At 36.0% G+C, this 17,020-nt stretch overlaps 1 protein-coding gene across 1 annotated transcript in view; it reads left to right on the forward strand.

Moving 5' to 3' along the window:
• The window catches only part of LOC101850063, a gene marked incomplete at its 5' end in the record, with an annotated part of 6,761 nt that extends 2,545 nt beyond the window's left edge, over positions 1 to 4,216 (forward strand). The window contains 2 exon segments of the mRNA XM_013091560.2: positions 698 to 862; positions 3,009 to 4,216. Coding sequence (XP_012947014.2) covers positions 698 to 862; positions 3,009 to 3,148 — 305 coding nt within the window.
• Between the last annotated feature and the right edge of the window lie 12,804 nt (positions 4,217 to 17,020).

Genomic DNA, 17,020 nt, shown 5'->3' on the forward strand with positions numbered 1-17,020 from the left:
TAGTAGTAGTAGTAGTAGTAGTAGTAGTAGTAGTAGTAGTAGTAGTAGTAGTATTATTATTAGTATTATTATTAATATTGTTATATAATAGGGTAAGATACTATGTACATCTTTATTGTCCAGATCCTTGCACATTGGTTTAATGTTTCGCCATGTACACACATACACACACACACACACACACACACACACACACAAACACACTCACATACAAACACACACACACACACAAACTTGCACACACACGTATGCTTACAGTTACATGCATAATATGAATGGACAGCAAAATAAAAACAATAATAACGTTAAGCTAGATACATACTCAGTATTCTGATTGTAACTCAATGTTATTACGAATAAAATTATTATTTTTATGACCACTTGCCAACTCCTCTCTCTTGTCTCATGTGTATTTCCCCTTTTTAAGAATGAAAAATACTTCACAAATTTCAAATACACCTTCTAGAATACACTTAATAAACCAGTACAATAAATGCCAGTGAACCAGTTGGCGGATGCTCTGGTGTGGTTTGCTTCTTCTTTCCTGTCGAACATCTATCGTCCTTATCTCCCCTTCTTCTTTTTGACGTTTGTTACTCTCTTGTAACAGCTCTAATCTTCTGGCGCTCATATGACCTTATGCAGTTGCGAGCGCCGTAAAACCTCTACTAAAATTAACTCTCTGTCGTCTCCCCAGACATGACTCCCAGCATGCAGCAGCAGTTGCGTCCTCAGTACCCCCAGGCCTACACCGGCTTCAACAGTTGTCGCATGGGAGCCATGCAAGCCCAGAGGATGATCAGCATGCAGAACTTCAACCCAGACTCCTTCAACATGCCCCTGGACGGGATGCCTCAACCTGGTATGTTTGTCGGCACACAAGTTGTGGGGTCCTCCTCCTCCTCCTGTTTAGTCTCTATTTATTTCATCTTTTAGCTTTGCGTTGACGTTTTTGGTTTAATCCTTTCAGTGCTAAAGCGTTAATGGCTGTTCAGAGAAGAACGTTCAACCAGATATGCACTTGCACAACCAGTAGAAAGACCCTCAGCAGCATTTTGGAGAGAGCAACGGAGCATCAATGGAAGTGTCCGGAATGCAAGGATGTTGCTTCCTGAAACAATGAAACATTGAATAATGAATTTTCATTCAAGAAAGATTTAAACAAAGCCATAACATATTTCCCCTTATTAAGAATGAAAAAGACTTCACAAATTTCAAATACACCTTCTAGAATACGCTTAATAAACCAGTAAAATAAATGCCAGTGAACCAGTTTGGGAGACCACAAGTGAGTATACACGTCCATACAGCAGGGAAGTGGTTAATATCTTGGTTTCATGTGTGTAGCATGCTGGGTTGCGTTGCTCAAAATAAAGCTTTATGGGGGGGAAAATGGTCAATTTCAGGTCTCTAATTTTAAAAACAAAAAAAAGAGAGAGAACATGGAGCAAATAAATCTTCAATACCTTTTATTTTGAAATGTAAAAAAGTTGTTTCAAAACAGTGCCTTTAGTTTTGTTAATTAGTTTTTTCCGTATATTACACCATATCAATTTTTTGTGAAAGAACCAAAGAGATCTTATTCTTAACATTAGTGGTGTGAACTGCCACTGTGAGGTTTAAAAGTGCTTTATTTTGGAATTTTTTGGTAAATTTGAATTGTTTTTTTTTTTTCTTTTTGTGTTGGTAGTAATTTCATGAACATGACTCAGTGCTGTGGTGTCTTAGTGTTTACTCAAAAGAGAATATTTTGACAAAATATTTTTCAAAGTGTGACATTTTTATTTTTCATACGCAGCTTCTTAAGTGCTTCGAAAAAAATTTCAGTAGGGAAAAAGGTTGGCCGTGACAGGCAAGGCCGAAATAGCCCGCCTCTTAATTAATCTAATTTGTGCCTATAGGAGTGTAAAACATCTTCAACTTAAAAAAACAACACTTTTTCCCAGTTAGCTATTCTTGGAGTCAAGGTACCAAAGTGATTGGCAAACATACGTCAGGGGCTCTCGTGGCCCAGAGGTTATGGTGTTTTCCTCTCATTCAAAGGTCCCTGGTTTGAATCCGAGTAGCGATGGAAATATTTTCTTCTCTGAAATGTTCTCCTTTCTCCTCCTTTCCTGCTCTCTAGAAATGTTCTGTCATCTGCTTTCGTCTCCACCTAACTCCTTTGCCCCCTCCTCAGGGCTCCTGACTCTTACTGCAGCCTTTCTACTGCTACTCCTTGGCTCCTTCTTACTGCTGTCTTTCAGTCTCACCCCTGATCTTCTGGTAGGAAAGATCTACACCTAGCCTTTTCGGACAAGGGCGAAAAATCTTGGAGGTCCTGTGTGCAAGTTGCTGTCTAAAATCTATAAGAGTAGGCTTCGGCGGCCACCCTTGCAAAATTCAAAATTTCCTACCAACTGAAAATGTTTAATGTGTCCTACGCGCTCATGTGACCTTATGCTGTTGCAAGCGCCGTAAAACACTTACCAAAACAAACAACAAAAACTTTGTAAAATTCACCTCCAATTGTGGCACGACGCAATGGAATCAGGCGCTCATCAATATTTAGGCATATGGAGTTATTCGTAGCATCTTAAAGCTTGTTCATTTGTCTTGCATTTGGTAAATAGAATACCCATCTTTTTTTAATAGAAGTCGAGATATTTGCGATTGAAGGGGGAGGGGGTTGGCTGATATGAAAGATAAAATTATCCTTGGAAACTTGAAATTTTCATTTTTTGTGCCTTTAATGAACATTTTTCTGTAACATCCACACAGAAATATGTTTTTATAAAGACATAAAAGGTGTTGAGGCAAAAACATAAGAATTTTTTAAAGTTGCCCAACACCCAGATGTTGTTGTTTTTGTTGTTTTCAAATCCCTTTAGCTGTGAGCTTTTCGCTCTTGGCACCCAGAAAAATGCATGTTTCTGTGATTTCACTGTTTCGACGGGTGCCTGATTTCCCCACACGGTCTCCCATTTATTTGTTTCTCTCTAATGATCGCCACTTCTCGTGTCCTCCAGGTTTCACAGACACAACCTCGTTGCCAACGCTGGAGTCCCTGCCCGTCCCTGCAGAGCCAGGCATGCAGCAGTACCTACAGTTGACAGCAATTGACCGCTGCAACAGTCGGACATCAGTCTATGCCGACGGCACCACCTGATCGAGGGGCGGGCTTGTGCTATAAATAGTTTTTTAGACTTTGGCCCACTCTGTGCGGCTCGTTGTTACTCTTGTTGATCGTAAACTTCAGTCTGCCATTAATAAACGTGATTGTATTTATCCGTCGCAAAAACTACAACGGATGGAGAGAAAAGTGATTGTATTTATCCGTCGCAAAAACTACAACGGATGGAGAGAAAAGTGATTGTATTTATCCGTCGCAAAAACTACAACGGATGGAGAGAAAAGTGATTGTATTTATCCGTCGCAAAAACTACATCGGATGGAGAGAAAAGTGATTGTATTTATCCGTCTCAAAAGTACTACGGATGGAGAAAAAAGTGATTGTATTTATCCGTCGTAAAACTACAACAGTTGGAGAGAGGAGCTCCCCACTATTACTGTTGTGAAAGTTTACAGTGATATTGCCTCCACTACATATTCATACGGAATGATAATAATAATAATAATATCATAATAATAATATGATAATAATAATGATAAACTGTACAGTGAAATGAAAGTTATTCATGTAGAATATGCTGTATAGTATGCTGAAGTCGATTGCATTATTTTCAGATTCAAAAGATAGCTGAAAGGGATGTATTACAAAGTAGGATTACAATTACCGTGACGAATGCTGGTTCATGAAAGGGATGTATAGTCGATCATTATTAACCCGGACCTATTTGTCTTATGTTGAGGTCGTAAAGATATCTACTACCAACAAAATGATGGTGTAAAGATAGTTGACTGTTCGTTGTGAATATCCATTAAAGTGTCTTGTGGTACACATGGAATGTACCTTACCTTGGTCTACATCACTCATTGTCCATACGCATGCGCACTGTTGAACACTCGTGATGGCATCATCAATGATATGGTGTAAACTTTGATTATTCGCAAAGAGCATATAATATACATATACTGAAATATATATTTAAAGTGTTACCTTGTCCTTGCATATAATGTATGTAGTATGTTTCACATATGATAGAGTGTGTTATGAAAATGATATGCTTTCCTCTGATAACTGAGTCAGGTGTAAACGCAGTCCTCAAAACAAAAAGAAGGAAAAATACTTCTTGTAATCTCCTTATAATTTTATTCAAATAAGAGACATATCCTCTTTTAAATCCTGTTCAGATCCTGTTTTAAGATTTGTGGTACTTTGCTTGAAGTGATTTTCGACAAATTGTTTGAATTACACTCTGTGCCATTGAAAATTATTTGTAACATAAAAATGAACAATCTGTCTATACGTACGTTTACTTTATGTCCCATTTATGAGGTCAGTGCAGCGGATATAAAAAAAACTCTTGTGAAAAATTTGGAGCTAAGATCAGGGCACTTGCACATATTTACTAAAAGGTGTATTTGATTAACCTTTGTTTTAGGAAGTGGCTCTGTTTGCTACAGCTTTGTCTCATGTATATACATGTACAAGTGGACTGTGAGAACACACACCTCTGTGCTGTTACTTAGGGATCAAAAGAGTTATTTAAGCTTTGGATATTTCATCATTGGGGAGAGGGGCAGTGATTTGTCAAAAACAAAATCTTACTCCTAAGATATCCATGTTTTAAATTAAAATCCATTTGATAGCTCTTGAGAAATTATACTTTGTATTCTGATCTTCCATTCTTAGCCAAAGCATATATCAAATATTTTATAACCTAGGGTATAAAATTACTGGTCAGTGATTATACAAAAAGTTTAAGCAGATCAACAGAGCGGAAGTGTTGATCAGAGCAGCTGAATGTGTCTCGGCGGTTGGTAGGAAAGTTAGCAGAAACCTTCCACCCCACCACCACCCCCGTTCCTCCAACTGCCTCACTGTGAGAGTGATGCTATTAACTGTGTATGGATACGACTGACAGGAGCATATCAATGGGTTATTTTTCTTAAAGTTGGATGAATCTTGAAAGGGGGGGGGGGGGGGGCAGGGGGTGCTGAGGTTTTTCCTTAAAGTTTAATTAATCTTTTGGGGGAAGGGAGGGGAGGGGGGGGGGGCAAGGGGGCTGTTGAGGTGTGAGATAAAGTGTTATTTACTCTGTGGCCCGGTTTCAAGTGAGTAAATGTGTTTGTGAAGAATAATAGTAAACAAAACTCTATCCGTTTTAGAATCGTGTAGGTTTTTTTTCATCTGCGTTATCTACCCCGTCCCAACTTATTACCTTGTATTCACTAGTTTGAAATTCCATTACAACTATATACTTTGTATATCTACACAAATATCAGGATTTGACTACATACCATTAGATGTAGAAAAAAATACAACTTAATTATGTCCACACAAGGGAACCATTTGTTATCATCACAAAGTTTTTCAAATACCAGTTGGAAGGAAAATTTCATCCGTTCGTTGTTTTGTCCTATATCTCAAGTTTTTAAAAGCGGAGGTTCGTGCTAATCTTTTCTTCACATATTTATATTCCATTGTGTAAAATATTTTCAGAATTTGGAATTGATTGGTATCATTTAAGAGGAATCCAACTGAGCAAGAATAGAGAGGATTCTACTAAAATGATGCTCACAGAAGTGTGCCTTTGTTGTTACAGATGTGTTTTTTTGGTTTAGAATGCAGTCACTTCCCCTCATGCCATGTGATGTTTAAACAGTGTTATTTGCAGTTAATGTCAAATTGATACGTTACAGTCTTTGAGCTATCTGTCATTCTGAAACAAAATCAAATTTTATTTGTTTTTGTCTTGGTCACTGAAGCTTACGTAGAGAGATTGTTGTGATAAGTGAAGCCTTTTCCGAACACAAATGCTTTAAAATCTTGAAAGAAAAAGTGTGTATGTTTTTCATCAGTTTGTTTTGGTACACACTATTTCGTACTAGCATGGCAGCATAAAACACATCACCATCATTATTTTTTTTTACATTAATGCTTCTCTGTTTCACTCCCCCCCCCCTCCCCTACCAATTCACTGTAAGCATAACCAAGCACTAGTCAGAGTCAGGACTACTGGTACCTCTTGTGTGGGTGTAATTATTCAGGACAAAAGAGCGTTTCTAGAAAGCATTGTGGCAGGCTATGTACATTGTCGTTGGCACAGGACGGAGGAAAGCGTAACTTCTCAAGCATATTAGGATGGCTTTCTTTTGTTCCCCCGACTTTGCTTCTCTCTTCTCCAACTTCCTTGGCTTTGGGAAAGGACAGATGGTGCAGTCAGCATTTTGAGATGAGTATGAAGGCCATGTTGGATATCCCGTACCAGGAAGGAATTTGGAACATTCGTTTCCTCCTCGTGGCAAAAATATTAACAGCAGTATGAAATTACGAGGCATCGTGGTGAAATCAGGCACTTGTCAAAATTGTAAAATCGAAGAAACCAGCATTTTTCTTTCAGTTTGGCAATTTCATTTAATATTTCTTTTTTGGCTCTACACTGTGTATGTCCATTTGAAAACACATTTCTTTGTGGATTTTACTGAAAAATGTTGATTATAGGAACAAAAAATATATATTTTTCAGTTTCCGAGGACTCTCAAGCTATGGAAGTAATCAAACTTTGACAGCCATTTTCTCACTAATTTTACCTCTTAAATCAGGTGATCCCCATCTCCTTCAATTGCAAATTTCTCGACTTATATTCAAGATGGATGAGTATTTTTTTTTCTTCAAAAGTAAGACAAGGGAACAAGTTTCATGATGATACCAATAACTCTATATGTCCAAAAATCGACTAGCTCCTGATTCCACCACGTCACGTTACAATTATGAAGATGACTCATTTTCAAACGTGATGTATTAGTATTGTTCGACTGATAATTGCCAATATTGAAGGTACTCTGCATTATGTTGCCTCCTTTGCACCGTCTGTTCTTGGCTTTTCCCCTGCTGTACTGACTGAGCAGTCCTACTCGACTGTTGTCTTGTTTTTGTACATGTCTCCCTGCTGGACAGATTTTGCTCTTGAGAGAGTTTCAACATATAATTGCCATATTTGTTTTATGTCCAAATATCGTCGCTATCTATTACATGTGGCATAAATTGTCATCACTTTTATAAATACATCTTACCTCTTTGCAGCTGAAAATACAAATCAACAAGATGTTTCCCCCCCCTCACCTCCCAGTTGATATAGAGCAGAGCGACATAAAATGTGATTTAGATTCATTTTTCATCATTGCCCCTATCCTCTGTAGGTCAGCGGTATTCCTGTACATTTTTGTTGTTGTGGCAAAATGGAAATAAATCATAGAGTACAGAAAAATAGAAATGTCTTTAAAAAGGAGAACATTAGCCATGCTGTTGTCATCAAACTGTAGGGCGTTGACTCAAATGTATGATGATGTGTCGCAGGCAACAAGAGGCTTATTTGTCTCCAAAGCATTGCTTTTCAGTGAGGGAGATACAAAGTCACAGCTATTCCCCTGAGAAGCATTAATCGTTTCAAAATGGATCAAAAGGCTTCTAGTATGTTTGAACTACTAAACAACTTAATGTTCTGCCAAATTCCTATATTCATGAATACAATATTTCCCTCTGAACAAATGTTGACCAGAGTATTGAATATATGGCACTCATCTGACTAAAGTGATTTCTGTAGATGATGATGCCAATTTCATTTGCTGTGACATCTCTGCCATATAAGTATTTTCTACTCAAGTACAGTGCTCGAGTAAGTCTGATTGTCTTGAGAAGTTTCTTTCTCAGTGACTTTCAAACTCGCTCTGTGTGATCAACTGTTTGCTACATTCAGATTTTTTTTTCCATTTCATATCTTCTCTGTATGATACTCAAGGAGGATCTGCATACAAATGTTTCTTGAATCTACTCAAAATATCAGCACATTTGGTCTTAAGACGCAAGCATATAAACAGTTTCTTGTATTTGCAACGATGTAAGGGCAGACTGCCCAGCATCTTGATCTTTCCAGCAAGCAGATCATCTTGTTTTGCAAAAATTTCTTTTCCGGATTTTACTTGCTGAAGCAAAAACTTTTGCAATTTTCATAGCAGACAAAACGTTCTCAGAGTGTCCTTACCTTTTGTTACATAATGTTAAACTCAGCATAACTAAAAGTGTGATCTGTTTTTCATTAATTAATGATGTTTAATTTGCTCTGTAACATGTTGTCTCTGCTACAGTGTTGTTGATTGATGGTTATTGTATAAAGTTTGAGTTGTCCCATGTTGATTAACAGAAAATTGTCGGTCGCCTGACGAAACGGTGAATTCCACATGAAGCAAATTTTACAGGAGAGGGAAAAAACTGATTTTCTCCCTCATTTGGCGTTCAAGACAAAGTAAATGGACAAACCTATCCTTAAAGAAATAATATTGAAGTACATTTTTTACCGTTGTTGGTAATTTTTTTTTAAAAGTGGGATTCCCGATTTTCAATTTCGAATCTCGCCTGATGCGGTCGTGAATTCATGATTTCATCTGTGGGCTTTATGAAATGACGTGTTGTATTCACGGCTACTAGGCAGTGTGTTTTCTCTTGTTAAAGGCCCTGGTATATTTAAAAATGCATGAAATCATGCAAAACTGTTATTTTTTAAAAAAGATTTTAAAAGACCAATTTAAAACAGTATGAAATTAACAGACTGAGTGAAACAGATGGCTGTTCTTTATTTTACCACTATAAACATCTGTTCTTCTACATGAATAGAATATTGTATGTAATTTATGAAATCATACTTCTTTATTTGTGCTCTCTCTCTCTCTTTCTTTCTATCTTTCTTTCTATCTTTCTTTCTCCACATGTGTGTATGTCTATGACCTTTTTTTCCGTGGGGTGTATATGGGGGGTGGGGGTGGATGGGTTGAGAATTTGATTTGTATCGAACTTCTTTACCCTGGGAATGATCATCTCTCACTATCCTCCTGTTTTTGTCTCTCAAATCCTGAAATTTACTCTTTTCAATTTTTAAAAGAGAATGATACAGAGGTGGGGAACTGTTTGTTAATTTTTCCTTGTATCTGGACTTTGGAAGACTCTCCCACTCATCGTCAAAGTTCAGTTTTTAAAGAATTTCTCCTGATGTATATCAGAGGCTCCATATAATTGCATTAACAGTTTGGGTTTTCTTTTTGTCTACCCGATCTGACTGTTTTGTGGACTGCAATTTTAAGTAAGAAAAAATATTTTTTTCTATCCATTGAGGCCTGGTTCTACTGTTTCCATCCTGGATGTTCTGCAGCTTTCTTTAATGTCCAAAGTGATTCCCGTTACTCGGTTTCGCAACCGTCCTTTTCTCATTAGGGAACTCTGATGTCAAATCAGTGAGCTTTCAATGTCAAACCAGTTGGGGTTGTGATACAGCTCAGACAAATACTTTAATTTATACTAGGCTATGCTATTTTTTTTGCAAACAAACTTTATCGAAATTGTGGAAACCACTACTCAAAGGGCACATGTATCACACATTCGAATTTGAAAATAATTGTGAAACAATACCAGTCCTGCATCACGTGTTAATCATGTGACAGAGAGGTTTCCAGCAAAACGTATGCTGTTGATGTCATAAATTATAATCTACTGCCTATAAGCCATGAATACTGACCCACCATTGTGTTTGCTCAACGCAATGGCCAATATTTCAATGGTCTAAAAAGGCGTTCACGGCGCCAACAGTCAGCCCCGCAAGTCGTAAACCGACTGATGAGATTGTGAATTCTACACAGGTGTGGGATTCACGGTTTCATCTGGCAGCTTTTGGGGCCTGGTGTTTATTCACGGTTTTCATTTTATGTCAGATCACACATTTGAGTTGAGATAATTAACACTTTGCCATCGCAAGGCTCATATAATATAAACCCTTGCCATCGCAGACAAAGACATTTTGGGAAAAATCCAAAGAAACTGGGTGGTAAACATTGCCAATCGGTGAGATGTGACGGCAAAGTGTTAAAAAAATAATTTTACAGGGATATGTATCTCACTGAGCGCTATCAAAATATGCTAAAAACGATTTTTGAAAATGTGTGGAATTCATGGTTTTATCAGGTGACCAACAAAATGCTACTTACTACAAGCAAGGAAGGCAACACGTATTTGACACCATTAGGCCTACCAATTGTCATTGAACCCCAGAGAGACTACAGATCCACATTTTTCATACAATGTATGCTTTATTTTCCCAAACTAGAATGATCAAGACATAGGAGTTTTGTGTGATAGTTTTTTTCCCCTATAACAGAAATCAGTGCATGTGCTATGATGAGAACATTGCCGTCAAATAATTATATTTTCTAAGTTGGGTGAACATGCTGTTCATTAACCTTCCTGCCAAGTCTTTTTTTCTCAGTTAAATGTTTGGGGTTAACCAATGAAAAGTCATAGTATGTAACAGTTTGAATCTCAGAAGGTCAGTGCAATTCTCTTAACCTCTGCATGACTGATTTTTAAGAAAAGATATTGAGAGAAATGCCTAGTATAGGTGGTAGGTAGTTTTTCTATAACACAGGAAGAATTCTGTTAGTAATTTTCGAAGGCCTTGTGCTTGATAAAGCTAGGTGTTATTGATAAAAACTGTGATATCCTTCTGTTTGTGATAATGAATCGGGCATACATTTTACCGAAGCATGGTCACAGTTGGAGCAATCAGTGATTACCCCTTCTACAGAAACTTTTTTTTCTCTCTTCTTTTCCCATTTTTTCCCCTGTTTATCTCATGCATTTTGTTTCTCTGTGTTCCCTTTAATCCGTCTTTCTGCTTTTGTCTTTTCCTCCATCTGTGTCTCTCTCCTTTTTTCTCTCCTCTTTAAGTCTGCATGTTCTGTCTTTCTGTCAGTCTGTATTCTTCTCATTCACTTTCTAGTGGACGAAATAAAACTTCATTTTAATGAGAAATATTGAGATTACGTTTTACTCATTTCTGTTTTTGCAGATTCCATTCTGTGGATTACAACATTTTAAATGATGCAAAAGTTTAAAAGAAAAATTTTCTTTTTTTTTCGGCAAAGCTGAGAATCAAAATTTTGTCTATGGAAGATTGCGAAGAAATAATTCCTTGTCTTTTGTATCTTGCATCATAATGTTACATCTATGAATTATTGTCATCAATGTGAAAGAAATTAATGACAGAAGGGACAGAGGAGAAATGTTTATTTATTCCACCTCCTTAAAGTTAGCAAAATTTACAAGGGAGAAAACATTATGAAAGGCATACGCAAAGAATTACCCTTAATGTGATACATACAGAGACGCCTTTCTAAAATACTATTATTGAAAGTTGTTCATATTTGTTGATTTAATCCTTTCACCCATCCTTGCCATGTTGTTACCTTATAAGAATCCTGTTGACCATGAATTCATTCTCATTAATTGAAGTAACAATGTACATTAATTGTTGCTGTGGGACTTCATTCAGTCCTTCGCATGTGAAGATATATGTAATGAAAGATATGTACATGTGTTTCAATGCCTTTGACTAATCAATATTTCCGAGTTATGTTATTCTGTGGAGTTTTATTTACGTGAATCATGTGAAAAATAATTATTGATCTTGTTGTGAGTTTTTGAGTCTTGTTACCGTGAGAATATCTACCGTTGTAAAAAAATTTATTTTAATTTGTTGTTTCTGTTGTATTGTTTTATACAGTGTGCACATTCCAGTAATTGTGTCTTTTTCATTTGATATCAAAATTATGTATGTTTAAAAATAGTGCAAATTCTCAAACATTTTTGATAGTACGTGTATATGCTTCTATAAAAGGTGACGAATACAGTTTTCAGGTCAGCTATGCCTTCCAATGTAGCATCAATGAAAAGATTGTCAGGATTGCTGGTAGTGCATGACCAGTGGAATGAGCACGTAAGATTCTTTGATACTGTTCAAATGACGCAACAGAATAGAAGGAAATATCAAAACTTCCTAACGGGTTTGGATAGTTGAAGAACAGTATACATTAGATGTTCAGCTACAATTTGATGCTATATAGATATCAGTGCTAATAGATTTTTAAAAATCTTTATCTCTGGAAATTGTTCTGACTATATGTAAATCCAGTTGCTTTGTGAGCTTTTAACAAAGAATCTTACAAGTACCATACATCATTATTTCTGGCTTTAAAATTAGTGAATCTATATTAATATGGATCAAAAGCTGTCATTTGTAACTATTCATTGAAAATGAAGACTTTCTCAGCCTGTTTTTGTTTTTTGGTCAGTTGTGCATTATCAAGTTTGCTTTTCTTTCCGTGACCTAATTCAGTTTTATTGGTTTGAAATGTACGTCTTTTCAATAAAATCCGTCCAGCTGTTTCAAAAGGAGCATTAAAACATTGCAAAAAGCAACTTATACAATAGTGATTTTTATGAATACTGTTTAGTAAAATGTTAAAACGTTAAAAGGATGCATTTATGTTCATCAAAAACTGTTTGAGATTGTTATTTTCAAGGTTTTCATTTATTACTTTCTGTTGGCTGTCATTAACATCTGAAGGTCCGTCCATTGGATAAGTATTTCTCTATTGATTTTGGTAAAAGCCCGTCCAGTTGTAAATGGTAACATGTGTTTTGCAGTACAGAAAAAGAATTCTGTTAAATTATTCAATGTTCTTTCAACCTGTTGTATAGATTCGTTTCTAGGAAGATATATTATTTGGAATTCAAGCTTTTCAATTTTTTGTCACATATGATTTGACACGTGAATTTTTTTTACGAAAACAAGTTTTTTGAAAGCAAAACTGCTAGACTGGCTGGTTTCTCCGTGTTGACTTTAGCATTTGAAATGCCCTTTAGAATTTGAGTAGTGTAGTTCGTGTTTTTAAATCTTGGAGGAAAGTTTTAAACAAAGTCCTTTTTATTCCAGTAGATGTTGTTTTGAGTCCATTTGTCCTGTTGTATAAAGAGTGATCACTCATGCTATGGACTTGTCATCATAGAATAAGTATACCACAGCTTGCAGCTGCCAGCTCTACCCGTCTGTCTTCAAAGCTACGTCACTTTAGAAGGTGGTGAATGGTTCCTCGTTTTTTCTTTTTCCTTGTTAAAATCCAAATCATATTTGATTGTTGAGCCAAGATGATCTTGATGAATAAGCAATAACTTGTTTTAAGTATTTCATCTTAAAAGCATAAGAATATTTGTATTAGACATTCATGGCATAAGCACGGTTGTGATGACTATTAGTTGGTTTGTTTTTTTGGGGTTTTTTTTTTCAATCGTTTAGATGATGCTTGCCACATGGGTACCACATCGCATCTGTGATTTATGATTTATTTACAAGCTATACTTTTACTTATGGATTACTTTTAAAAGATACATGAAGGGGGTGATCAAAGTTCTTCTATTTGTAAGAAACAGTATTGATATATTATTATTAGTGTATTGAAATATGATACAATCCTCAGATTCAGTATTCTTTTTTATCCAATCCTGGTTTGTTTTCTGTGATGTAGGTTAATCCAGAAGTTATTTATTATGAAAAATATGAATACTGAGACAGGGATTAAGTCCAGAGTTTTTTGTGTTTTTTTTCGACTAGATAACTTTTTAATTAGTATATATATATATATATATAATGATAAAATATATATTGTTGCCGTCATGATTAGACCGGATAACCATAACATTTTCTGGGAGGGGGAGGGGGGGAGTCGTAAAAGTAGTCTACATAGCCTGTTTGATATGCTGGTTAAGAGTTTATATCCAAAGGTGGACCTTTTTATCAGTATGAAAATTGGATAACTCTATGCCATCCTTTTAATAAATCATTTTTTTCCTTCTAGTGATTAATTTACTCGATGTCACTTATCCGATCTTATCTCGACGGTGACGATAGATCTATACATACCAATTGAAATGAAAATGACTGAATGAAACATTTATAGAAACCAATGAAAATAACATTCCCATTTCTTCCTCATTTTGCCTTGTGATGATTTCGATTTTCTTTATTATTGTCTGCTGATTGAAGAAACTGAAGACATATATATGGCTCATGGACCTAGCATAATTTCAAGTCCCAGGACTGTTTCTTACCTCTACCATGCTATTTACGTTCTGTCATCAAAGGGCTCATTTGTGCAAGATTTGTGTTTGTTTTCCATTATCTTTTCACCCTGAATGGAATTACTTTTTTATATCACAACTGATTTCATTTATGAATGGAAAGGATTTAAAGCTTGAAATAAATTGTATTTCTTTCATAGTCATAGAGACCAAACTCTGTACATGGATTGCTAAAAAAAATTACTAGATCTATGAAGGTCACCTTATTTGACACTTTGTATAATTCTAGTATGTTTTTTTTTAAAGTTGTAGAAGTAAACTGTGTGCCTTTGTTGCTTGACACACTTTGAATAGAACCCCCCCCCCCCCCCCCATACTTTCTCAAAATTAAAAAGTAAAGTCCATCATCATCAAATTAATTTTGTTTAGATTTATGGTATCGTTTTAAGATGCACGACTGCTGTTATGTAAGTTTACTCATCCATTTTGAACTCTGGAAAGTAATCATGCTACAGGTGATGTAGTGAATTTGTGGAAAGCTTTAACAGCATACATTGGAATCCAGAATGTTAGATATAACTTCGTAATTTTCTCTCCGTCTGATCATTTCAGTCTTCCCACCGAAGGTGAGATTCAGTTTACTGTAATTTTTCAAAGATAGAAAACAAGATATTTTCAGTTGTTGAGAGGATCTGTTTTCGTGGGCTTAAAGACTAAATGATGTTAGTAGCTTGCACTGTCTGTTTTCATTGACTCTTGAATAGTGGACATTATTTATTATACATTTCTTAGAATATAACGATATCTTCCAAATGCATACAGAAAACAGTTCAATTCCTGACTAAATGTGACCCAAGCATAGTTTCTCTGGTCTCATCTTTATGTTTCATTGACTAATCTGTTGGTCATATTTTTTTTGTTTTTTGGTAGCCCCTTTATTCTTAAGTAAAGAGAAGCCACACAACACAACCAACTAATAACATTACTCTATATGGATTTTGATAGGCCTACCTAGTTATGTTACCTGATGGAAAAGGAAAAGAGATTCAATTTCTTTTGGTTATCACTATAGAGGGCTGAGATTTTAGTTGTTGGCTACACTTGAACTTGAGTCACTTGAACCATTTTTTTTCTTCATGTATTTGTATGTGACTTTTATATTTTAAAGTTTTGGTTGCCCCTGCTTACATTTACGAAATCTGCTTATAACAGATCCTTACCAGTGAAAGCTTTCTCGACGTGAGAATCTTTTTCGCCTTTTTCGGTGTTTCTTCATTTTACTGATATTTCGACCCAAAAAAATAAAATGAAGAAAAACGAGAAGTAACTGGTTACGGTATCGTTTAAAGCAAATTGTGCAGTAAACTGTTCTGTTTTTTCTCCACCGTTTAAACTAGTTTATGCAGATCTCAGGCATTCTTGCAAATCTTTTCATTGGTTTGCCTAGCTCCTAGAAATATTAGACTTTCTCTTAGATTTCTTGTGTGCCCGTGAGGAATATTGGGGCTTGATGAAGAGACAAAGATATTCACTCCTTATTAGAATCTAATCAACTTTTGCTGGGTTTTCTGTACTCTTCTGCTACATTCCTGTATTCATTTGTTATCTCATTTGGCTGTGCTGATGTTGTGTCATCTATTGTAAATAAATGCATATATACATAAATATATATTATCAGCAGCTTTTTGGTTTTGTTTTTTATTCTGTTGAACAAAATAAATTGTTTGAGCTAGGAATCAGTATTTGGGGAAGGGGGGGGGGGTTGGAGGGCACCACTGGTAGGTCCCACTTTTTTCTTTCCCTCTGATATTTCTGTCTGGCTGTCTTACCTTTTTCGATCACTAAATGACCATTACTGTGTGGATATGCTTTTCTTTATTGAAACAAACAGAAACAGAATCAGTAATTGAACAAAATAAATTGTTTGAACTTGGAAACAGTATTTCTCCCAACTCTCACTGGCTTGGAAAAACTGACCATGGACTCTGCTCTGGAGTTTCATAAAAACGACCTGTGGGCTTACTTTTGTGTCTGATCTCAGCACTTTTCTAAAACTGTATTTATATTGCACGCTAATAGTGCTAGCATCTGATTTCTACCGAGGACCCGTAAAATAAGAAACAGTCTTTTTCTGCCGATTACTTGGTTAGAGCATACGGGTAAAACGATGTCAACAACCTTAAGCTTGTTAATTTGTCTTGCATTTGGCGAAAAGAGTACTTATCTATTTTTAATTGAAGTCCAGATATTTGCGAATGAAGGATGTGGGGGTCGGCTGAAAGAAAAGATAAAATTAGCGAGAAAATGGCTGCCAAAGTTTGGTGACTTCCAAAGCTTGAGTGTCTTTGGAAACTGGAAGTTTACATTTTTTGTGCCTTTAATGAACATTTTCAGTAACATCCATACAGAAATATGTTTTTATAAAGATATAAAAGGTGTTGAGGCAAATACATTTTTTTAAAAAATTGCCCAACGCCCAGAAAAATGCCTGTTTCTTTGATTACGCTGTTTTGACGAGGGCCTGATTTCACCACACTGCCTTGCAAATGAACTGCTGATGCTAAAATGAGCTACCATTTTGCCTGATGGTCAGAATAGAGAAAGCATGTTCTGTCGGAGATGGTCTGATACAGGACATCAGGTAGCAATCAAAGAAGGCACACCGTATTTTTACCTGTCATTACTATAATTTTCATGCACAATATTTCTTATTTCTGGCAGGGAAACAGTCCGGTGTGACCGTTGTGTCTGGCATTAGTGTGGTTTTACCCTAACACCATCAATCTGCTTTTTTAGTTTAGTTTTAGTAAGTGTTTTACGGCACTTGCAACACAATTAGGTAATGTAAGTGCCGAAGAGTAGAAGAGTTACAAGAAAAGGGTAACAAACACAAAAAAGGAGAGATAAGGATGATAGATGTTTGACAGGAAAGAATGACCAAACTACACCAAAGCA

The sequence above is a fragment of the Aplysia californica genome, unplaced genomic scaffold (assembly GCF_000002075.1).
Source record: "Aplysia californica isolate F4 #8 unplaced genomic scaffold, AplCal3.0 scaffold00040, whole genome shotgun sequence".
Classification (NCBI taxonomy): Eukaryota; Metazoa; Mollusca; class Gastropoda; order Aplysiida; family Aplysiidae; genus Aplysia; species Aplysia californica.